We start from the raw sequence: 26,078 nt of genomic DNA on the forward strand, positions 1-26,078 counted from the left end.
AAGCAGAGGCAGCAGGAGGACATTTTTGCTCCCTGGCTTCAGGTAGGATTTGGCTAAGATTTGGCTAAGATTTTAAACTGAGTGTGGGCTTGGCTCCTGTGGTCAAAGTCTAACTGTTGTGTGACTGTTGTGTTGAAAGAGAGCCAGGTACTTAAGTTGATTGACAGCAGGCATTGTCCCCTGTTAATTGAGTTTCTGGAAAAGCTTTATTTGCCAGTGTCACGCGCGCCGCCAGGTGCGCAAAAAAGACATCTTTACTAACTATCCTTTGCAGTACATACAGGAAACAAAACAACATAAACAAATACACAAAGAGGTGGTTTGGGGCAGTCTGCACATAAAGTGTGTGCATATTACTTAACTGTACAAAGATCCCACTTGGCCACCACACTCACCAAGAGATGCAACAAAAGCAAAACATTCCCATCACATGCACCAGCTGTGGCATGTTCCGCTTTTTCACACAAAAACTAGTCAACTACATCTGCTCCAAATGCAAACAGATGACTCTGATGGAGCAGAGGATCCAACAGCTCGAGCACCGTATTAAGACCCTTAAGGACATTCAGGCACTTGAGCTCTTCTTGGACAATGCACAACACGCTGCTGTAGATCTGCAGCCTGCATCACACCAACACCACCATGACCATGATCAGGAACCTTATGGGGAGATAAACTCAAAGGTAGACAACCCTCAGGCTTGGAAGGAGGTCACCCATAGAAGGAGACACAGGACCAGGCAGCCTCCGTAGAACTCCTCTGTTCAGCTAGATTTACACAACAGATTTGAAATTCTTACACCATTAACATACAATCAGGAAACACATCTTGTGGAGGACCACAGTTTCTTAGATACCACTCAGTGGGCCACCCTTGATCAATGGGCAGGGGATAGCCCTGACGGGGACAGTGCATCACCAGATTCACACTTATGTAATCATGCAAATGCTCCATTCCCAATCGTAGACCAGGAGCAACAGGAACATCCTTGGGAGAGTAATGGGCTCTCGGATGTATCTCAATGGATTGTCATTGATGAATGCACTGGAGATGTTGAGGAAGAGGACAACACTTTACACCTACATGATTCACTTCAACAGGAACACTCTTCAGGGGACATACACACTGTCTTGCACAAAAGGGACCCTGTCAATCCTCAATGGAAACAGGTCTTGGTAGTAGGTGACTCCCTCCTTAGAGGAACAGAAGCCATCATTTCCAGACCGGATGGGATGGCTCGAGAAACATGCTGCTTCCCGGGGGCAAAAATACACCATATCACTCAGAGGCTCAGCAGGCTCCTAAAGCCCCATCACCCTCCCCACCTTATGTTGATTCATGTAGGTGCCAATGACACCGCTAGGTATACTTTTCAAAAGATCACAAACGATGTTCGAGCTCTGGGAACAAAGCTAAAACTGTATAACGTACATGTGATCTTTTCATCCCTCCTCCCCGTTGTAGGACACGGCTCTACAAGGGCCAGAAAAACAGTACAGGTCAATAACTGGCTCAGAAAATGGTGTCAAGAGGAGCATTTTGGCTTCCTTGACCATGGTCTACTCTTCCAAGAGGATGGACTACTGGCAAGTGATGGGGTGCATCTCACACAAATAGGAAAACATCTTTTTGCACACAGACTCACAAACCTCATCAGGCGCACTTTAAACTAGATCCACTGGGGGAGGGGAACAACAGCCTGACGAACACTATATTACCCACGACCACAGGGAACCGCCAAAAGGCTAAACGGAGGGCTGCACAAACACAGCAAGGACCAAGTACAGAGAGCACAATAATCCCAAATAAACAGCTTGAGGGGAGGTCACAGGGGCTTACATGTCTTTACACTAATGCTCAGAGCATGGGAAATAAGCAAGACGAACTCCAACTCTTAGCACAGCAATGCACATACGATGTCATAGGCATCACTGAAACCTGGTGGGATGACTCCCATCACTGGAATTTAACCATTGAGGGCTATAACCTCTTTCACAGAAATAGAACAAAGGGGAGAGGAGGGGGAGTAGCTTTATATGTCAAAAACAGTTACGCTGCAGAAGAAATGCAAGACTGTAATCCGGGAAACCAGCTTGAAAGCATCTGGATAAGAATCAAGGGAACCGGGACTCAAAAAGATCTTGTAATGGGTGTCTACTACAGACCTCCGAGTCAGAATGAAGGACTTGATGAAGCCTTCTGTCAACAGCTGACCAAACAGGCACAAAGAAGAGATATAGTAGTCATGGGCGATTTCAACTATCCTGATATCTGCTGGAAAACAAACTCAGGCAAGAGTACAAAATCCAGCAAATTCCTCACTTGCCTTGCAGACAATTTTATGGTCCAGAAGGTAGAAGAGGCAACAAAGGGATCAGCAACTCTTGATCTAATCTTAACAAATGTGGAAGACCTGATCAATACAGTTGAAGTGGTTGGATCCTTAGAGGCAAGTGACCATGTGCTCCTGCAGTTTGCAATACAAAGGAATGCTGAAACTAAGACAAGTCAAACACGCATTCTGGACTTTAAGAGAGCTGACTTCCAAAAAATGAAGAAAGGAAGAAGGAAGAAAAAGGAGGCGATAGGGCCACTGCAAGGAGAAGATGGGGTGATGGCGACAGGGGACAGGCAGAACTGCTTAATGCCTTCTTTGCCTCAGTCATCTCACAAAAAGAAAGCTATCTTCAACCTCAGCAACATGGAATGGATGAAGGATTTGGGGAAATCCAACCCCAAATAGGGAAACAAGTTGTCCAGGAACACCTGGCCACTCTAAATGAATTCAAGTCCCCAGGGCCAGATCAGCTACATCCAAGAGTATTGAAGGAACTAGCGGAAATTATTTCAGAACCACTGGCAATTATCTTCGAGAGTTCTTGGAGAACGGAAGAAGTCCCAGCAGATTGGAGGAGGGCGAATGTGGTCCCTTTCTTCAAGAAGGGAAAAAAGAATGACCCAAACAATTACCGTCCGGTCAGCCTCACATCGATATCAGGCAAGATTCTGGAAAAGATCATTAAGGAAGTGGTCTGCAAACACTTAGAAACAAATGCGGTCATTGCTAATAGTCAACACGGATTTACCAAAAACAAGTCATGCCAGACTAATCTGATCTCTTTTTTCGATAGAGTTACGAGTTGGGTCGATACAGGGAATGCTGTGGATGTAGCGTACCTAGATTTCAGTAAGGCCTTCGACAAAGTCCCCCATGACCTTCTGGCAAACAAACTAGTAAAATGCGGGCTAGACAAAACTACGGTTAGGTGGATCTGTAATTGGCTAAGCGAACGAACCCAAAGGGTGCTCACCAATGCATCGTCTTCATCATGGAAAGAAGTGACAAGTGGAGTGCCGCAGGGCTCCGTCCTGGGCCCGGTTCTGTTCAACATCTTTATTAACGACTTAGACGAAGGGTTAGAAGGCACGATCATCAAGTTTGCAGACGACACCAAACTGGGAGGGATAGCTAACACTCCAGAAGACAGGAGCAGAATTCAAAATGATCTTGACAGACTAGAGAGATGGGCCGAAACTAACAAAATGAAGTTCAACAGGGACAAATGCAAGATACTTCACTTCGGCAGAAAAAATGGAAATCAAAGATATAGAACGGGGGACGCCTGGCTTGACAGCAGTGTGTGCGAAAAAGACCTTGGAGTCGTCATGGACAACAAGTTAAACATGAGCCAACAATGTGTTGCGGCAGCTAAAAAAGCCAACAGGATTCTGGCCTGCATCAATAGGGTTATAGCGTCTAGATCCAGGGAAGTCATGCTCCCCCTCTATTCTGCCTTGGTCAGACCACACCTGGAATACTGTGTCCAATTCTGGGCACTGCAGTTGAAGGGAGATGTTGACAAGCTGGAAAGCGTCCAGAGGAGGGCGACTAAAATGATTAAGGGTCTGGAGAACAAGCCCTATGAGGAGCGGCTTAAAGAGCTGGGAATGTTTAGCCTGCAGAAGAGAAGGCTGAGAGGAGACATGATAGCCATGTACAAATACGTGAAGGGAAGTCATAGGGAGGAGGGAGCAAGCTTGTTTTCTGCTGCCCTGCAGACTAGGACACGGAACAATGGCTTCAAACTACAGGAAAGGAGATTCCACCTGAACATCAGGAAGAACTTCCTCACTGTGAGAGCTGTTCGACAGTGGAACTCTCTCCCCCGGGCCGTGGTGGAGGCTCCTTCTTTGGAGGCTTTTAAGCAGAGGCTGGATGGCTATCTGTCGGGGGTGCTTTGAATGCGATTTCCTGCTTCTTAGCAGGGGGTTGGACTGGTTGGACTGCCCATGAGGTCTCTTCCAACTCTACTATTCTATGATTCTATGATTCTACAGATTCCTAACCAAGAGTTATGCATCCATAAATGCTCCATATTTGTGAACATAGTGACAATTGTGGATATCATCCCAAATCTACTTTACCAGGCAGCAGCCACACCAAAAAAATGAAGTGTTCAGTTGCCAGTTTGGAGAGAGGAGGGGAAGGATGTCACAAACACCCTCCCACTAGTGAGCAAGGCTACAACAATCAGAATTGGGCCCCTATTGTGAGTTTTGTTGCAGTCCCACTAGGAGGTTGGAGGGAAATAGAAATGCCATCCCCCTACACCACAAGCTGAAGAGACCTCCATTTCTTAATATGGCTGCTGCTTGGTAAAGTAGGTAATGAGGGGAAGTTGGGCCAGGAAATGTTACTTAGGCATTCATAACTATATAGGCTATATATGTGCCAATATGTTATTATAACATCATAGATATTTCCCATACCATGACCATCATATTTTTGGCATATTTATTAAGTTTCTCCCAGTTTTTAAGTCACACAAAAAGTGACACTTACCTGGGGTTATTCTTTAATGTGTTGACCAGAAATTCATGCAAATCTATTCCAGTGGAGTCTGTGTATTCTTGGCTGCAGTCTAAAAAAAACACATGTTACTAATAGCTCTATTTCTTTAAAAGGTTTTTAAAAAGCTATTGTATGAAGTAATGTTTCTCTCATCTGCATCTCCCTGCCTTGCCTCTTCATTCCATGTACCAGAATGTCTTAATTCATGAAGGGTATGAATTGTATTATATAAAAATAATTTATGAAACAGTTGGAGCGTACACATTCTTCCAACTTATTTGTGAAGAGCTACAAGGATCAAGTACAACTTAATATTACAGGAAACTAAGTTTAAGAACACAAAAAAGCCCCAGACATAACCTACAGTCTGGGTATATCTTTGTCTATAATGAAGGGCAATAGTGATAGAAGAGCCAAGAAGACATGGAAGACATGATAAGACCCTCATAATGTAGCATGGAATTTTGCCAAGATTAGATAATTGCAAATGTATTATTAATTGATTGACAATCCTTTCACATATTTTGTGTGGTGTTTATAAAGTATGCAAGAAACTAAATTGGGATTACATAAGAATTAAATAATTTCTCAATAACAAAAAATCAAATGAAGGAACATCTATGAATAATAACATTATTTCAGCAATAGTTTTCTGTGCTTTCAATTCACCCAACACCAGTGAAGGAAGCTGCAGAAGTATTGATTGTTTGCCCTCAATAACAACTTTGGCTGTATGCAAGAGCTTCCATTCCACTTTTTAGGGGGAGAAGTAATTCATTGTAGGTATCTTCCATTTTTTTAATTCCCTGAACATGAGTGATGCTCATGGATGGATCAGGATTATATTTAGAGGAATATCTGCCACTCCCTAATTGCCCACAGATGCGGCATAGGTTCCTCCTTTATGGAGAAGAAGAAATAAGTCAATCAAGACTTTCTCTTCATCTGCATATGAAATATTCATTTTTTCCTTTTTACTGTGCCCTTAGTGATGGGAAATGAGAGAGTTTACATAATCATGAGTTTACCTGATGATTTTATTGTAAGAACTTGGTGGCAGGTCATGGATGAACAAATCCATTGTGAGTATTTTAAGGATTTACCAACCCAGTATTAACACTCAAAATCAAAGTAGAGAGAGAGAGAGAGAGAGAGAGAGAGAGAGAGAGAGAGAGAGAGAGAGAGATATCATGCCCACAATATGTTTGGAAAGGTGATATATATATATATAGGGGGCAGAAAAATGGAAACAATGAGGTAGGGGGGGAGGGGAATCCAAATTTTTCCAAAAGCTTTTTTAAGGGGCTGGAAAGAAGTGCTCAGATATTTACTTTTTCAAAATTATTTCCAAAAATTATGTAAGAGGAAGGCTTTTATGTAACACTATGTAGAACATCAGACCATTACAATTCCTAGTTGTGTTTCGTTTTATGGAAAATCATATCTTGTGCTTGCACAAAAATGTGTTTGTGTGTATATGCCTTCAAGTCATCTCTCAACTTATGGCAATCTCATGAATTTCATAGGAAAATAATACTCGAGGTGCTTCTGCCAATTTCTTCCATTGAAATATAGCCTACAGCACATGTTATATGTTGGTGGTCTCCCATTCAAGAATAAACCAGAATATACCTTGCTTAGCTTCCAAATCAGACAGAGTCTGATGTCTTTAGGTTACTTAGGATATTGTGAAGATAAAATAATTTTGTCTGTTTTAGTAATGTTTAAGTTTTGTCCTGTTTCTGTTGTTTTTTAATCTGCTCCTCAAAACAGAATAGGCACCTTCATTTTAGAGTTTCAATCCATGCAGTCCCATTTCTAGCATATTCATCATCACCATATAGTTCAATCGATAAATACATCTTGAGTTAACTGTATTTTAATATATCAAATGTGATAATGTTATGTCATGGGGCTCTATATTGAAATTGATTTCCCTAAAGTAACAAAAGGACTTGTAAAATATGCTAATATTTCATGTTTTTAAAGAAACTCTCAAACATTGTAGATCTCAAAGCTAAACAAAATTCACACATTATACATTGTGGATGGGATGATCTGCAATCATTTTCTGGTCCTTGCATCTATTAGCAATCTATGTTGAACCTTGATGAGTTGTTCTATCTGCTTGCAGGGTCCCCGGAAATTGAGGATTTGCCTCACTGTTTGTTTTTCTGCCCTCTGTATTCTGAGCCAAGAACTAAAATCCTAGGACCTATTCTTTATCTCCTTCAAACAAATACTGTGTCAGAAAAGATTTTCTACCTTTTGGCTGACACTAACCCTGTGGTTACTCACAAGGTGGCTCTTTTTGCCCTGGCAGCACAGAAAATCCGGGCAAGACTAATTTCTGATATTGCAGTCGACTGTGTTGGGGATGCTTTTAACTAATAGTGGTTGTTTATATCCAAGGTGTTCCCTGCTTAAGTTTTAATAATGCTGTATTTACTTGGTTTTACTTGGTTTTTAATTATGCAAATGCTAGTCTATGCAGCACCTTATGCAGTATTCTAAGGTCATAACTCACCATTGATTATGTAGCATTTTAATGATTTATATAGGATTTTAATGGTGTATTTTATATTGTATTTAATAATCTGGTTTTCATGTATTTGTTTGTTTGCCTTGCATGTGAAAGACCTATGTTCTAAGCATCGAATAAACTTGGTAATTTGGTACTTGCAGGGCTGCATTTCCACTTGTGGTTCATAAATGGTGTAGGCTTGGCATACAGGCCCGTATCCAATATAGGACTTCCACAAACAGGAAACTACTTCCACTAATGGAAAGAAAGGAAGCTATCACCTCCTTTCTGCAGTCCCTTTGATCTCTAATAGCCCAACCCAGAAGGTTCTGATTCTTCTGGAACAGGTTTTCAGTGCTGCAGAGAGCTGCAGAAAGGAAGTATAGGTGAAGAAAGTCTTGATGGTACTGGGTGGATACTAAATACATATTAAATATATGCAAACAAATACACACACTACAGCCCCACACATATACAGAACCTCAATGCACAAACTAATGCACATACTTGCACTCAGATATGTCTTAGTATGCAAGTATGATTAATGACTCAACAATAATTTAAATATGTTTGTTCACCTTTTGGCAACATTCTTATCTTGGGTTTTTCAATGTTTCTATCTTTTTCTTTGTTTTTATCCTTCTCTTTTTCTTTCTCAGAGTCATCTTTACTAGATTTATCCTCTTCTTGTAGGCTGGGGAAACTTGAAAGTTGTAGTTGTATTGATTCCTGTTGAAACAAATATAATAATTTAGGGCCAAATTCAGGAAACTTGGCATGGCTTCCAAAATATATAGTGAAGTCCATGCTCAGAAAAGCTTCAGCCAGACAATATTTGGCAAAATTAATCTTCGAAAAAGAATAGCATACTCTAAGGGACAAATTTTGCTTCCTGATATTTATTTTGGATACTACTACTAAGGATCAGAATTTAGATATTACTAGATGAAAGTTAGTATCTTAATTTACTTGTTGCACAGAAATTCAAATTTCCTTTCAATATATCTCATTGGATTGCATTTTTAAAAATAAAAGTGCATAACAAAAAGTACTGAGTGAAGGAATTACAACTAAAATATTAACAATGAATTTCTAAACTGCCAAATAAATTCCACTGTAATCAAGAGAAGGCATTTCAAGGCAAATCTACAGAAGACATAATCACTTAGCTTAAAGAAACTGAGACTAAATATGATGGTGCATCTATGAAACTGTGTTTAGAATGAAGAAGTGAAGCTTAATAATTAACTTAAAATTTTAAATCATACAAGGAAATAAATATTGGTATTACATATGATCTTTAATAAAGACCTATTTAACATCTAAAACAGTTGCCCGATAAATACAAATGAGAAGATGATCATATCATGTCTAATATCATCATTTAAAATATTGATTTATTTAATATGTATACTTGCACTACAATGAGGAAAAATTCTCAGATATTTACTCAGTTTCCTAATAAGTATGTTCAAGAGTTTATTGTTACAAGTGTCATGCTTTCACTTTTAGCATGTTGAATATTTAAGGTGACAAGAATAATTCAAATGTTCTATAGCTACGTGTATCATTTAAGGGAGTCTAATAATGGTAATATATATCTCAGATGAGTAGGTCCATCATCTAGTAAATTTAAATAGCTTTGAAATGGTATTTTTAGAGGTGACTGCATAATGTAGTTGCAATCTATGCATACATATTATGCAGGGGTGGAAAAACTATTAAGTATATATAGATTTTTAAGGTGATTCATTGTTATGATATGAATATTTAAGCTCCTCTGAAATCATTGGGACTACAATTTGGCAGAAGTTATTGTTAGTTAATGGCCCATGACTTTCAAGATCTGGTCACCGAACAAAAGGTTATTCAGGAAATACATTATAAAAATACCCAGTTTACTGTAAATAGTTATGTGTTGATGTAAATTCCTTCCAAATAATCTGTCTACTTGAGAAAATTGGGTCAGCCAAATAATGAAAAGGATGCTAATTTGCTCTGATATCTTCAGTTTTTCACTTTTACTGACAATTCATAATTTATTTTTATAGACATGAAAAAACATGTACTTTACATACAGTCTAAAACAAACATATAAGCATACAGCATATACTTTGTGGTACACATATAACATATTTCTACATAGTAATTGCATTTGAAATAAACACACACAGAAGTGCTTTGGAGTCCAAAAACAATCTATTTTTTGTTTCTTATGTTCATTTTTTATTTATTTGTTTTTCAATAGTAAAATTACAACGTTGATAAGTACATTCATACAGGGTAAATGTAGCAAACAACAAGAAATGTTCAGTTTTCAATAATACACTGATAAAACAATAGCATTAGAGGCAACATTCTTTTTAAAGTAAGGACAGAGTGTGCGATCAGATAAATCTTCATGATCAAGTAATACAGGTAACAAGATTTTTCCTACACAGGAAAATCAAGGCAAATTTTCAAATATAATACAAATATTAGATTTGTAGTACAATCCATACTCTGTAGTACTGGCAGTGTACCATACATTCTCTGTTAATTGTAGACCCTGTATTATGTAAACAGCTAAGATAAACTAAGAAGGAAAGAAAGAAAAATAACTTTAAAAGGATAAACAGTTTCCATTGGCACAGTTCTTCCAATGTCCTTTTGTCCATTTAAAAAGGAAAACACAGGTCTAACTTTCTCAGTGCAAATTCAATTGGCATTTCAACTAAATAATGTATTATATGAAACCAATCAGCCTCAAGAAGCACGCTTCAGTAGCAGAAGATATTGTAAACCCCACATTTTTTACATTCAGGTCAAAGGAGTCTCTCTTATAACACACCAAACAGTGGCCGGGGCCAGGAGGAATGTGCATTACAATTTTCCTCTTTTTTGCACTGGGGTAGTTTAGAAGTACTGACCTCTGTATCTGCTAAGATGTAGAGTATAACATTCCCCTTTTCCCCTTTGTAAAGAGTACATCAGAAACTACCATGCAATATTTAATACAATCTGTGATACTTATATTGTTCTCCTCATAATCTTCATTTGAAATAATGAAAAATACAAACCAAATTCAGAACAGAAGTCACACATTTCTAGTACTGCAAGTTGTTTGGAAACGTAACTTTTCCCCCAAAATATCTATGTACAATTTCTAAAATAACCTGTCTATTGTCCTACTGCATAAATGTCATTGTAGAGCAGCAAGAGAACACAGAAAAACCCCACAACTCAATAAATTATGGGGTGGTAGGTTTTTTGGTCTTTCAAAAAAAATAAAACTCTCCATGGCAAAGTCCAAAGAAGAGAGTTTGGTTTGTTTCATTTCAAGTTAATAGAGGAAAGTTTAAGAAAGTACACTTCAATGTGATTGTTGTTTTGTGCTAACAAAAGTTCATATGTCATTCTCTATCTCCTTTCCCTTTCTATGGCCAATCTCATTCTTCAAATAATATCTGAGTCTTCAAGTAAAAAAAGTGCTGGCAGAAAGTTTGCTTTTTCTTTCTGTTATCTCTGTATTTTTTTTTTGGTTTGAGTTCTTGTTAAATTTGTTTTTATTAAGAAATGAAAAGAGAAGAGGATTTTTTTTGCAGTAAGGACATTTTTGCAAAATTCTGAAGTATGTTTGATCTAATTTTCCTGATTTGATCCATATATACATATAACTATATATATCTTTGGAATAAATGGCATACAACACCAATACATTCAAATACAGGCTTTGCAATAGTGGAAAATTGGCACCATGAATCGGAAAAATAAACCATGTGGAGTACAATGCACTTGCTTCTGGATCATTATGATTTAGAGTTTCTGGAATTTGCCAGGTAACCTAGGAATAGGTTTTGGGGAAACTGATACATGGACCTTGCATGACTTAGAAGCCAGAATGAACTCAGAGTGCTATGTCTGGTGTCATCTTAAAAGAGATATTCTTAGAGAAAATAACAAGTCTATCTTTTTAATGTTTTAAAAATAATTAATCTGAATTCTTTTCCATTTGTTGAAATTTTCAGGGGCTCTGGAAAAAAAAGAGCAAATAACACCCTGTGACACACTGTCGAGCTACTAATTTATTTCAAAATATGTACACGCTAAACACAACTAAATCACCATCACCATCACCATCATCATCAAATATACTGTTCGAAGCAGCCATTTGGGTTTCCCAAAATCAAGAAACACCTTTAAATTCCAAATACATAATGGCATCATGCATATAGACAGGAAATTTAACCATGCAGCTAATCGCAACAGTTTTAGATACCTGATTATCATTCTCTGTTTCCAGACGAGGGGATGATTCTTCACATACAGCCAGACTTCGTACCAGTTTCCCCTTCCCTCCTGACTGGAATATAGAAAAAAAGAAAAATCAATTTTGTATGGAATGGGCCTTTTACACCGTGATTCAAGTAAATCTAGAACTGATGCACACAAAAATGTCACACAGGGTTCCTGTTGGATAGGTTTGAGCTTAATAAAGGGGAACAAAGGTTGAAAATATTTCATTTATTAGAAATAATTTAATAGAAAACAAAAGAGGCACTCAAAAGGCATTATTCATTAAATAAAAAAAAAGATTTGACTCATCATATTTCACTTCTTTTCGTGTCAGGAGCAACTTGAGAAATTCCAAGTCGCTTCTGGTGTGAGCGAACTGGTCATTCGCAAGGACGTTGCCCAGGGGACACCCGGATGTTTTACCATCCTGTGGGGGACTTCTCTCATGTCCCTGCATGAGAAGTTGGAGCTGACAGATGGGAGCTCACCCTGCTCCCCAGATTCTGTAAGCGGTCTCTTGAGACTTTTTACAATGGAATTTGTAAAATAGGAAGGGGGAGAGAACTTTGACCATCTACTTCTATGCTTTTATGTATTCACTTTTCTAACTTGGGAAATATATATTCATGTACTGTATGCAAATTTTAAGTGCAGCATAACAATAAAAAGATGTATTTATGTGGTGGCATAGCACAAATATATGAAAACAAAAAATGTTTGAATGGTGAAAAATATATTGATTGAAATAGTGATGATTTATGAAATCTTCCTGCTTTTAGATGCCTTCCTACACTACAAATGAAAACAAGCAAGCAAACTAAGGACACAGTTTCAAAATCAGCCACAAGCAGGCAACGTTTCATCCTAAAACAATTTTATACTAACTGAATAATCCATCAAAAACTTTACCTTAAATCTTTTTTTCTGCTGGCTAGCATCTTGATTCTGCAAAAAAGTGACAAATTATTCATAACTAATGGATATATAACAGGGCTTCTTTAAATCATTTATGAAGAACCTGTGTCATGAGGTGATTGCCAAATATTATAGTGTTTTAATAATATAGGCATTTTAGTGTAGTATTGTGTTGTATTGTTTATTACAATTTATTATTATCAAATGTGGTTGGGTTTTAAATGCTATTTATTAAGTTATGCCTATATGTATGTACTTGTTGGAATTGAATATTTGACTTTTATGTTGTCAGACACTCTGAGTCCTGTATTGGGAGATGGGGCAGGATATAAATAAAGTTTTGTTTTTATTATTATTAAATAGCTTGAAAAAAGTGGACATAAGAATGTCTCTGTAAGAAATCTTTCCATAGATCTCAATAGGGGTTAAAAACCAAATTCTAGTTTTATATGGATGAAGAAAATGTTAAAAATCCAAATCTTCTAAATCCACATTTTTATTAAAGCAGGTTAGCAATTTAGTAATTTATTATTATCACAAAAGTCTGATACAAGATAACAGATATTACGAAAGGTTATATCTACAATTGACCCTACTGACTCCATAACAATGTCTTCAAACAATTTTCTTTCTTGAGAGAGTTCTGTACTGGTCTGTTTTTGGTTGAAAAATAATGATAAAAGTAAAAGCAGTAACAAATGTAATATCCTCTGAAGGTAATCAATATAAATTCATATACTTTCACAATGGAAGAGGAAAAGTTAAGGCACATAATGCATAGTTGAAAGAAAATATGTGTATGTTTTAATAAATGCTTTTATGGTTGCATTTTAACTATGTTTTAATATGTGATTTTATATATGTATTTAACTACGTTCTGCCCCGCCTTGAGCCGAAGATAAATGGGTAATTAATAATAATAATAATCATCATCATCATCATCATCATCATAAAAAAGGCAGAAGAGGATGCATCATAGGAAATATTTAATAAAATAAAATAACATGAAAATGGCAGACAAGAAACCAAGTTGCTTCATGCACTTACCTGGTCTGATTTGCCATCTTCATCTAACTCTGAGCCAAGGATGCAATTCTCTTGCTGGGAGATGGCCGAGTCCTGATCATTCCCTGCTTTACCCTGTTCAGACATTCTCCCAGATAGCAATTAAAAACACAAGATTTGATGTCCTGTAAAGTCAAGATATGAAAAATCAAAATAATAAATGATTTTTTTAAAATTCCCATATGAAGTATTTTTATTTCCTTCATGTTACGCTAACGAAGCAGAGGCAGAAGCTCAAGAACTGAGGCAATATAATTCAGCAGCCGTTAACAGACTCTTTCACTTTAGGTGAAAGTTGAATTGTGTCAGAGCAAACAAGTAGAACAGCTTGCTTTCCACTAATCAACATGGTAGAGAATACAAATGAGTAGTTCTGCAAACCACCATTTTCATCCCACCACTGCAGAGGTATAAATGGAGAGGAATTATTTCGCCGACACGACAATGAATGATAATGCATCCTTCTCATTGTTGGTAGAGGCATCACATAGACATGACACTCCAGCGGACAGTCAAACACACACACAATACAATTCACATACCAATAAATCAGTCATTTCCCTACACACACACTAAAAGGATTATAGTATTCTTCATAAGAAAACAAACACACGGTTGGTTGAAAAGTTAATAATTCAATGTAAACACTAACTCTACATTTGACAATAAAGCACTAATTCTGATAAATTCTTGACATTAAACTGACAGCTTCATTATTTAAAAAACTACAATTCTTTTGAACCACATGTTACTCTCCAGAACAGTGGAAATCCTTCTAGAGCCATTGGCGGGGTGGTTTTGATGAAGATATCTTAACTGCATGGCATTGCTCTCAAGTCACAATAGTCTCAACATGGCTTTTCAAAGCTGAAGCCTATTATTATTATCCTCTCCTTGCCCATAAAAAATCCCTCTGGCATCTCCCTACTGATCAGTTGTCAAATGGAACTCATGAATAATTTATAACTTTTTGTTCTCTCCATTCCGTTTTCAAAAACAAACTTTTAAAAATATAGTAGAGGACAAGAGTTATTTCAAAACAGTTTTCAGTATTTCACTTTATCACAATTTAATAACTGTTATTAAATAAATCTAGGCTTCTGCATGTTTCTTTTACAGGTCGCAATTTACAGCCAACAGACCTTTTAAACACCACTTTTTTTTAATAAATGGATGTCACTGATATCTTTTAAAATTTTAGAAAATTCTCTCTATATTTATTCTGGCACTTGTTCTGGCATTTTACCGGAAATATCTAATATTGTGTTCAGTAATTAAATTTTCAAATGGAACATGATTTTACAAAGAATTAGGGAACTAAGAACAATGAGGTTTTTTTAAAACATGCAGATCTCATTGTATGTGAACAGTGCGGCAAAAGGTGCCCAATTTAAAGTGGAGGTTCATAATATTCAAATGACTAATTATATTGTTTAAATTATCCTATTGCTTTATCAAGTTGTTTGATTTTTCCTCCTACTATAATACTTTTACCTGCAATTTACCCTTTTACGTAGAATACATTTATATATGAAATTATTCTTTCACACCTTTTTGTCTGAACCCTAACCCTATTATTTGGTAAATACAAACAAGTCACAACCATGCATGCTTCTCCCTTGGGTACCAATTCACATAAACAAAACCTTTCTTCTGCTATTGTCACAAAGAAGCCATTTACCTTCAGTCCTGTTTCAATTCTTGATGCCGTTCTTTCAGATTCTGTTGCTCCTCACTGGTTAAATCCACACAAGTGATCAATGACAACATGAGTCCCATGACCGCATTAACAGTTCAGAGTGCCAATCTCCATGCTGTTCCTTTAGAGAGCTTGACAGATCATGGTCATCAACCTGGTGAGGAGGGAAGAAAAAAGACAAAAAATAAATGCCAATAATCATGGTTATAATTTAAAAAATAAAATAAATAGTGACCAGATTTCTAACACTAATGACCAGCTTTAAGCAAATCACAGCCACAGCTTGATCCGGCTCCACCTGTCTCAAAAAACTGTGTGCTGCTTCTCTAATGAAGGCTAGAGCTGGCTGTTCAAGTCATAACAGCTCCTACGCACAGAGCTAAAATTAACAATTGCATGTTATGTGCCGAAGATTACTCACTTCAGTTTTAACCTTTTTAGTGAATTCTAGCACTTTGCATTTAAAAGGCTCATCTGTTTGCTTCAGTGGAAATCAATATTGTTGCTAAAGAAGAAAAAATAATGTCTATCCTATAACCAAAGCTTCAATCTTAGTTTTTTAAAATATGACCTCAGCGGCAAGCAAAAATGAGTTGGCTTAAATTGGCTAAGAGAGCTATTAGATTGGCTAAGAGAGAGTTAAAATTCTGAATAATGAAAATTAGAGAGAAGTTAGAATACCGTGGGAGGTGAGGAAAAAAGATTGCTTAGGGAGAGAGACAGAAGGCATGGTTGTTTCAAAAACGAATGATGCTATGTTTACAGCGAATGTTACTACCAGATGGGCACTTGGTTGAAAAGAAAAGTGAGAGGTTAAAAGCAAAATAGAAACATTTACCAAGTACTGAAATATCATAACTGCCTTTTGGAGAGCTAGGGTTGGTATCTGACTAATAATCTGAAATTCAATCACCAAAAATGTTCATTTAGAAAAGCATATGCCATATAGACACTAAAGCTGATGCAGAACAGGTTCTCATGTGGCTCAATTGTTAGAAGTGGCAGCTAGTGTACTAGGAACCTACAAACAATGTATTTCAATAAATGTTACAAATATATTCATATTCTAATCTGCCAATATACTGAAATATGTTTCTCTAATGCTTTAGTGTTTTACACCCAACAACAGCATAAATGTTAGAAAGGTTATCTCTTTCCTTGGAATTTATCTTTGCTGAAACATATTAATAACAGCATAGGTGATAGTTCTTTGAGAAAGTGTAGTTTATGTAGTTCTGGCAGCAATCGAAGTAGTCAAAGGACCTTAAGAACAAACCAATTATGTACAGATAAACCACAGTCATAGTTTCTGATTATAAAACCTAACAGCAAGAAATGGAGTGCACTCAAACTCCAAAAGAAGAAAATAGCATCATGATTGTCTATAATTTCAACTAAAATAAAAAGAAATAGAGAAAAATCACTGTGAAAAAATACAATCAACAGACTTCCAAACTGATTTGATTTTTTGTTTAAAAGTATCGCCACCCGTCAGCTGTCTAAAACTATTACAAGCATGAAAATATACTTGTGTTTCATTGCCACAAATTATAAACAATAGAATCATTTTTTTCTGTCTTGAAGTAAGCTTAATACAGTTCAGGGCAGTCAAACTCACATCATTTAAGTCTCTGTTCGGCCAACATAGAAATGAACATGGAAAACCACCACTTTACAACTGCAAAGTCACCTTCTTGGATAAATAAATAAATAAATAAATAATTTATACACTTCTGTCTACTGCCTGCTTATATAACTTGTTCAAAAGCAAATAAAATATTGATATAATCCAAGTATTTCTCTTCTACTGCTCTAGTCATCTACATCAGTGCAAATATAAGAAACTGAAATATCAGGTACAAATTTTAATGAATGTGTCATACCTAGCCATTTGTTCACACACACACACACCACCCCAAGCTATCACTTTCCCAAGACTTTCAGGAGCAAAGTTTGAAAATGCTATGAATGTTACCTAAAAATGAGATGGCTAAATTAATAAATTCTGCAGTATTTTAAAGAATAAATATAGATATGCATATATACATTAAATATTTTCATAAAGAAATATCTCATGTTTATATTCCCACTGTCAAACTGCTTCCTTATCCATGAAAGCAAAAGCAAAACAAAAACCCACTATCATCATAACCCTTCGCTTGCATTTTTGCCAAATCTCAATTTTCATTAACCAAAAAGAAAAACCACACATGATGAACATCATTTATAATCATATACATTATCTTTAGAAACTGATTTGTAAACCTAAAGGGGAACAAAGTCAAAGCTTACTCTAAGTGACACGTGTCAAATACAAGGCCCATAGGCTGCATCTAGCCCACCATGTCATTTTATGTGCTGCGTGAGACTTTCAATGCAGGGCAGCATAGGAACTTTTCCCATACCCCCCACTTTTAAAATGTTTCTAATTCATTGAAGGTACAATTATGACAGAGCTCTTCCCATGATGCAAGGAACTTCCTGTCAGCTCCATCAGGATTTGTTAGGGAAACATCAGAAACAGTCAGCAAAAAAGGGAGAGGGGAAAAGACGGCCATAAATCATCTTCTGGACTCAGGAACCAGGATATAACTGGAGAAAACAACCAAAAATATGTGGGATAGGAGCTGTCCAATTTGCCTGGGTTGAATCGCTTTAGTGACAGGGAGTAATGGGTGTTCCTGTGGGCAGTCTCCTATTAAGCATTGACATTTTTCTTCCAAAATCCTGCTTCGTGAGCCTGGCATGGTGATTTTTTAAATTAATGTAATCATTCAAAATACCAAAACTTTAAAATAACTTTGTTTTTTCTGACTTTACTGCTAGCTTTTTAAATCTCAGGCTTCTGCAACTGAGCATCGTAGAAAAGACAGCATCCTCAGAGTGCTGTCTCTTGAATTGTTCCTTTACGCTTCTTTTTCCTGTCTCTTCCCCATGTAAATGCAGGTAGGGAAGCCAGTAACTGGCCTTCCCGAAGTTCTTTAGGCTTCATACACTTCACACATGGCATTTGTATGAGAAGTTGTGGGGCGAGATTGAAAAACCGAAGGAAAGAGGAAGTAACGAGTTTTGGAAAATTATTCTGTCTATAGAAAAGCTTTTCAATGCAAGAGACACTCCAGTAATACCTTCTCTCCCACCCCCCAGCCCTACAAGAGCACAATTGTAATGGGTGAATTCCATTGGCTTGCTGCAAACACAGCACAAGAAACAAGGACTTTGCTAAGCTGTCTCTACCTTTGACAGACTTACTAAAGACTAAGGGAGTGGGGGAGACTCGTAAGACTAAGACAAACTGAACAGGATGCCCGAGTGCCAAGAGGTGTTCGAAGAATTAAAAAGGAGGTTCACGAGTCAGCCCATATTGGTTCATGCCCAACTGAACAAACCTTTCATGGTACATTGTGATGCCTCAGAGGCGGCCTATGGAGGAATACTGTTACAGGCCGACAATGAGGGTGCTCTAAGACCTTGTGCTTATTTATCAAGGAAGTTCATGGAAACTGAACGGAAATGGTGGGTGTGGGAGAAGGAGGCTTTCACTGTGAAGTTGGCCCTATCCCATTGGAGACATTTTTTAGAAGGGACTGATGTTCCGTTTGAGGTATGGACCCATCATAAAAATCTGCAAGCTTTAAGAAGCTCCCAAAGACTGAATGCAAAACAGCTGTGATGGGCACAGTTCTTTAACCGTTTCAATTTTAAACTGAAATTCTTTCCGGGGACATAGAATAGACTGGCAGATGCACTCTCCCGAATGCCCGATACAAACTATTCGGCCCTGGGAGAAGTCGGAACTGTGTTTACGAAAGAACAACTGGGTTTAATAGTGCAGACCAGGGCCACAAATAAGGAAAGACCCCCATCTAGTGGTAAAATACATGAACTGTCCCAAGAATTAAAGTTAGCCACAGATGCAGACCCCTGGCTCCAGTTTCATAGGGACGAACTGTCCCAAGAAGGAGGATTGTGGACTTACGGTTCAAAATATTATGTGCCGGAGGGACTTCGGGGGAGCGTGCTGGCTCAAGTACATGACTCCAAGCTCTCTGGTCATTTTGGATTTACAAAAACTCTGAAGCTATTGAACAGACAATTCTGGTGGCCAACCATACGCAAGGGTTTAAGGGATTATCTGCAAGAATGCCCAGTGTGTGCTAAAGCCAAACAAAAAGTGGGCAAATTGGAAGGATTGTTGCAATCCGTAGAAGACCCCTCGAAACCATGGACAGATATAGCTATGGCCTTTGTGGTAGACCTGCCCAACAGCAATGGGTTTAACACAATCTGGTCTATAACTGACCTGTTCTCCAAACAAGCTCACTTCGTGCCCCTCAAGAGACTCCCAATGGCACCCGAGTTGGCCAAATTGTTTCTGCAAATTGTTTCACCTGCATGGATGCCCCAAGCTAATCATAAGTGACAGGGGCCCTCAGTTCACATCTCGGTTTTGGAAGTCTTTCCTGGGCCTTTTAGGAACTAAAAGGGCCCTAAGCACAGCTTTGCATCCAGAGACAGATGGAGCTACCGAACGGGTCCAGAAGATCCTTCAGCAGTTCCTCTGTTGCTACAGCACATACCAGCAAGATCAATGGTCCTCGATTTTTCTGCTTGCTGAATATTGCATTAATTATTCAGATCACGCGTCCACTGGGGTTTCTCCATTTACAGTTGTAAACGGTAGAGATTTTCCACCATTCCCCGCACTACAAAAGAACTTGCCCTCCGATGTGAAGCCAGGGGATTGGGGTGAGAGAATCGCTGCCTCTTGGCCTTCGGTTCAGGAGGCCTTATGCTCAGACAAACAGGATTACAAAAAAAATGCAGATAGAAAGAGAACAGTGCCCCCGGACTACGAAGTGGGGGAGTTAGTGTACCTATCAACAAAGCACCTGAAATCCACCCAACCATCACGTAAGCTGAGCCCATGATACGTTGGTCCCTTTCCCATCTTGGCCTTGGTGAACCCAGTTACAGTACGGTTACAACTGCCTCATAGATGGCGTAAGGTGCACCCGGTGTTTCACGTTAGCCTGCTGAAACCGGCGTCTACCACCCACAGATGGAGTAAACCAGGTTCAGACCCGGTCCCCATTATGGTGGGAGCACATACCCATTTTGAAATCGAGGACATTCTAGACTCCAACTATCCTACTTGGTCCAATGGACTTCAAAAACCCTACATCCCGAGTGGGTGACAGCTGAGCATGTTAAAGCCCCAAAGTTGATAAAATGGTTTCACACTCGGTTTCCCCATAAACCTGGACCATGAACTCGGAGGGGGGGGGGTTCTCCCTCTCCTTTTTCTTTCCTTTTCCTTCCTTCTTTCGCTGTTGTTGTTATCATCTTGTTGCACCCTTTGTATCCCCCCACAGGATTGTCATCCGAAGGGGGGAGTCATGTCAGGATGCAAAAAGCTCAGCATTCTCCAAACTGACCTTTTCACATCCGACCAGAGCAAAGGGGGGGGGGAGAGAGAACCGGATGAGGAAGACCATTTGGTTGGGAAGACTGATTTATGACCTGCTCTGGTTTTCAAACGTGGGAGAGGACAGTTGACAGGGAGGTGAGAATGGGGAAGTAGAAACGTGAGAGGGGGAGGGATGAAGCAACTTGATATACTGGGGGGGCTGGCAGAAGAGGGGCAGTGTAAGCTTTGTGATCATCTTGGCAAGGCGGATTCAATAAAGTTTCTATAGCACCAGCTGTATGAGTCTACCTTTGTGTCCTACACCTTCCAAGGACTGCTCTTGTTTTGTATGATGTAGGAATATATTTCTTTTTTCTTTATATATTATTTTTACCTTTGGTACTGAAGTTGATGTTAAAGATGTTAAGCCAGGAACATGGCTATTTCATTAACTGAGGTAATGTAATATACTCTGTATCCAATTAGAACATTAAACCTAATCTGACTTAACTATACTATTGAATCCCATAGCATTTATTAGAGGTGTGCAAAGCTTCAGAGTTCCATTTCATAATTTGGAGATTCGTATGATTTGTTATTATGAATCTCTAAATTATTCATTAGAAAGGGACCCCTCTGAAGCATTACGAATTGAAACACAAGAGTCTGAAATGTTCAGAACAATTCATAAGATTTGTTATTTTGTAGATTTTTTTTGCAATGTAACATATTCCGTTTGTAATTGTCTGGGGTAGGAAGGAGTAGGGTTGATGTGATTGACAAGGGCAGCTGCATGCCGTTTTTTTCCTTGTCAGCCAATCAGAAGAAGAAAGTCAATCACACGTCTTTCTGCAAAGCTGGCCTCCTCCTCCTTTTCTCAGCGTCTCTGACTCTCTGTGCCTTTGTGGTGTTTGCAGGAGAAAGATAAAGACATGTGTTTGGAGGTCCGTTCTGTTTCTGTGTGTTTCTTAAAACTTAAACGTATAGTAGGTTTTTAATAATTATGTTTCTTTCTGTCCCTTCATATCCAGTCTATAACCTTCCTCTGTTGAAATTATTCAACCCCAAACTTATATTTTCCAAATTCGCATAGCTAGCTATACTCCCTCCCCAAACAACCCTTATTTACCTTCCCCCAAATTCATCTTTTATCAGCTTACTGTGTACTTATTGCTTATAAGTCGCATTGATATGAAAGTGATTGCCCTGGGGCTGTAGCACGAGTAGCCCTGTTCGTCTGGCATGAGCAGAATTCTGGGAAATGTAGTGTTTGGGAAGACAAGGACCTCTGTAGCAGAATATTCAAAGGGCTCCACCTAAACTACATTTCCCAGAATTCTGCTAGTGCCAGAGGAATGGGGCTTCCTGCTTGAAAGCCTCAGTGTAAGTTAATCACATGAGCTTAAATTGGAAAAAAAATCTTTAAAATCAGTGGATAGACTGATTTCTATGAAATCTGGCCACTTTGCTACCCTGCTCATGTTGTCTCAATGTACCATAATTTAAGGGGATACCTCTTTTAATTTTTTTTAAAAAAACAAGTTTTAAATTGAAAAAACTTTTTAAAATTACTAAAAATCAGATTAACAAACCTTTCTGAAACTTTGCAGGACTGATGCCCTGTTTGTGTTGTCTCATTTTGATAGCTATAATGATGATGGAGAACTGAGCGGAACAAATCTCAACAAAGCTTCGGATTCAGATTAGTAATGGGAATGGGACCCCTCCAAATCTTTACATAATGAAGTGGGGACCATCCACATTTCCAAAACGAATTACTAATAGGATTTCAGCCATTACGCACACCTGTTGTATTTATTCCCTAGTAACTGTCAAATATACTATAGCCAGACTGGAAACCAAATGCTAATAACATTAACAGGAACTTGTTCCTAAGTACTGCGTTTAGGACAAGCGTATTAAGGTATTATTTGGAAACCAGTGTTATAGTATTACTATAGTATAATATATACTGTACTATATAGCGATGTAGGAAGGTTGTTGTAAGGTTGTATACCTTGAGACAAAATAACCTGGCAGGATCTGGGTGCTACATACTTCCATTAGCTGAGCAAAATGCAACAGTTACTCTTTTAACATGAATAATAAAATTGTCAAACAAGCCCTAGAGCACAAAGATCAGTTTAGGACCCATTGAAATGAACTTCAATTACATCAAAATATTGGGCTCATCTACCCAGTTCATTCAACAATGCCCCCTCCCATGTGACAAAATTACTTAAAACTGGATTTTCAGGGAACTTTGTCTTAGGAAACTAATTTTCTGAACTTCTATGATGGCTCAAATATCTGCAAGCTGCCATTTATTTATGTATCCAATCTGTTTTCTAGCTCTGTAACATCTGCCTCTTGAACACTTATGATCAGACATTCAAAATTCAATATAGATCTCAAATTAAATGCATGTAAATAATCTTCACATTTATGTAAAAGTGTATACCATAAGCTTCACAAAAATCCTGAACTGATAGTAAAAAATAAGTTGTAAAAAGAATTACAGTTAAGAAGGTTGTAGTATTGTACACTAGGTGTGAGTAAGCCCTACTGAGCTTAATGGAATGTACTCCTGAACTGTGATGAATAAGACTGCACTTTTACTCCCAGTAAGTCTTACTTCTGAATGGATACAAATAACAATGCAGAGTACAAATTAAGCCACTTGCAGAGACTAGATATAAAATAAAAGAGTAAAGGATTGCATATAAGTCTATACTGGCCTCCAGGATATGACTCTTGTTTCATCCTGTAATACCTGCATGATAATGAACACAAATTGCTCAAACAATCAGGCAAGTCATCACAGATGTTACTCCGTTAGCCATATGAGTGATCTTTAATTTTATTGCACTGAATGATTTATTATGAAGATGCATTCTCACACTGTTATTGTATACTGTATGAGTAAAAACAACCTTATTATTTAGTTTGAAATATCTTCATATCTTAGATTCAAATATTTTGCTACATAAACTCATGGAGAATAATTTGGCAAGCCAGCCCATTGCATTGACCAGAACAAAGAACCTCTTGTACAAGCATAGGAGAGAAGGTAGTTGCAAAGATAAATTTCATGAGTGCATTTTTTCACCATAAAGCAAAATGTCTGGGATCAAGTTTACGAATTTTATCCTGACTTGCTTAGACATATTCAAAGCAAATCATTAGGTAGTGGTCCAAAAGATCCAGCCCTTTGAAATGAATGGTATTTGTTATGGATCATTAAAAACATCACAAAGATTTCAGTAAAACTACTCTGGTTGGTTCCAACAGTGGATTTAGATGCAATATTCAAGTAAGATTTCAACAGTTTTATATGCTTGGCAAGATCTTTTAGGGTAAATCTACACTAACTCTTTCATGCCAGAGCTGATCCAAGGTGTCAAATTCTGGATCAGTCAAAGTATGGTTTTGATCACCAGCCTCCCAGTCACGATGAAGGAGGAAATGTGTTCTGACCATCTAGTGGTACAGAATGCAGTTCAGCACCAACGGAAGGCCACCACTGTAGGGAATAACCAACTCCTGTAGGGAAAAGGTTCGCAAGGCTAAAGCACAAAACGTGCTCAGGCTTGCCAGGCACTTCAAAAACAATAAAAAGGGCTTCTTTGCTTACGTCAGTAGAAAAAGGAAGAACAAGGAGCCAATAGGGCCTCTGTGAGGAGAAGATGGGGTAAATACTGACAGGGGATAGGGAAAAGGCAGAACTACTTAATGCCTTCTTTGCCTGAGATTGGAGGAGGGCAAATGTGGTCCTTATTTTCAAGAAGGGGAAAAAGGACAACCCAAACAATTACTGTCAGGTCAGCCTCATGTCATTAACAGGCAAGTGGTCTGCAAACACTTAGAAGGGAATGCAGTCATTGCTAAAAGTCAACACAGGATTATCAAAAACAAGTCATGCCAGACTAATCTGATCTCTTTTATAGACAGAGTTATAAGCTAGGTAGACGCAGGGAACACTATGGGTGTAGGCGTATCTGGATTTCAGTAAGGCCTTCGACGATGTCCCCCATGAATGCTCTGCCCAACTTACTGGGCTGAGAGGTTGTTGTGGCAGGGTGCCCTCCCAGCTGTCATGGCGATGGAGGGGCCTTCTTCTTCTCAGAAGCCCCTTTGGCCGCAGGATAATTTCCCATCGGATAGGCAGCCGGCCAATAGAGTTGGTCCCTGCGCACCCCCTGATTGGAAGAGCCAGTCACCCTCGCAAGCTCCAGGCAGTCTTAAAAGGCTGCATAAGGCTGAACCAAGCAGCATCAGGCAACACCCCCCCCCTTTTGTCGCATGCGGCATTGGCCTTAGATCTGGCTTGCCTATTCCCCCCATGGGAGGGGGGAAAGTCCAGTGGTTCTCCAGGGGTGCAATGGTGTCGGCATCACGGTATTGTGCCAGTCAGTAACAGCAGCACCCCCTGGAGTGGTTAAGAGGTATCGAACAGCAGTGGGCTGCCCAATTCCAAGGGCCAGGACCCATGCATGGCTGCTAACTGTGATTCTCTTCTGTAAGCAATAAACAAATTATGGCCATTTGTTATCCCAACACAATGTGGAACACAATGTGAGCCCTCTCAGCTCCAGGGATTCTTGGAAGATACGGATTTTCTGGACCAATCACAGTCTGGCTTCAGGCCTGGGTTCAGTACCGAGACAGCTTTGGTCGCCTTGGTGGATGACCTCCGCAGGGAGCTGGACAGGGGGAGTGTGACCCTGCTGGTTCTCTTGGACATCTCAGCGGCTTTCAATACCATCGACCATGGTATCCTTTTGGGGCGGCTCTCTGGGATGGGCCTTGGGGGTACTGCACTGCAGTGGCTCCAGTCCTTTCTGGAGGGCCGTTCCCAGTTGGTGAAGCTGGGGGACACCTGCTCGGACCACTGGCCATTGACCTGTGGGGTCCTGCAAGGTTCTATTCTGTCACCCATGCTTTTTAACATCTACATGAAACCGCTGGGAGAGGTCATCCGGAGTTTTGGAGTACGGTGCCATCTCTACGCGGATGACACCCAACTCTACTACTCTTTTCCACCTAAATCCAAGGAAGCCCCTCGGATTCTGGACCAGTGTCTGGCCGCTGTGTTGGCCTGGATGAGGGTGAACAAACTGAGACTTAATCCTGACAAGACAGAGGTCCTCCAGATCAGTCGTATGTCTTATTGGGTGGCAACCTGTGCTTGACGGGGTCGCACTCCCCCTGAAGGTGCAGGTCCGCAGCTTGGGGGTCCTCCTGGATTCAGGGCTGACGCTTGAGGCTCAGGTGTCGGCCGTGGCCAGGAGGGCCTTTGCACAATTAAAACTTGTGCGCCACCTCGAGAAGTCTGATC

At 39.0% G+C, this 26,078-nt stretch overlaps 1 protein-coding gene across 18 annotated transcripts in view; it reads right to left on the reverse strand.

The window, feature by feature from the left end:
- Positions 1-26,078, reverse strand: part of arpp21 (cAMP regulated phosphoprotein 21) — a 249,253-nt gene that overhangs the window by 163,161 nt on the left and 60,014 nt on the right. For 14 of the 18 annotated variants that reach the window (XR_010007196.1, XR_010007195.1, XM_062984203.1 and 11 more), the window contains 6 exons: positions 15,313-15,484; positions 13,614-13,756; positions 12,561-12,596; positions 11,635-11,718; positions 7,955-8,105; positions 4,844-4,922 (listed from right to left, as the gene is read on the reverse strand). Coding sequence is in view for 15 of the 18 variants with exons in the window: in XM_062984203.1 (XP_062840273.1) it covers positions 4,844-4,922; positions 7,955-8,105; positions 11,635-11,718; positions 12,561-12,596; positions 13,614-13,718 (455 nt within the window). In the remaining 3 variants the exon portion in view is untranslated. Of the gene's footprint in view, positions 1-4,843; positions 4,923-7,954; positions 8,106-11,634; positions 11,719-12,560; positions 12,597-13,613; positions 13,757-15,312; positions 15,485-15,577; positions 15,722-15,751; positions 15,942-26,078 lie in introns of those variants that run through there. The other 4 variants (XM_062984202.1, XM_008112783.3, XM_008112787.3 and 1 more) reach the window with 4 other exon arrangements.

The sequence above is a fragment of the Anolis carolinensis genome, chromosome 6, assembly GCF_035594765.1.
Source record: "Anolis carolinensis isolate JA03-04 chromosome 6, rAnoCar3.1.pri, whole genome shotgun sequence".
NCBI classification, from domain to species: domain Eukaryota; kingdom Metazoa; phylum Chordata; class Lepidosauria; order Squamata; family Dactyloidae; genus Anolis; species Anolis carolinensis.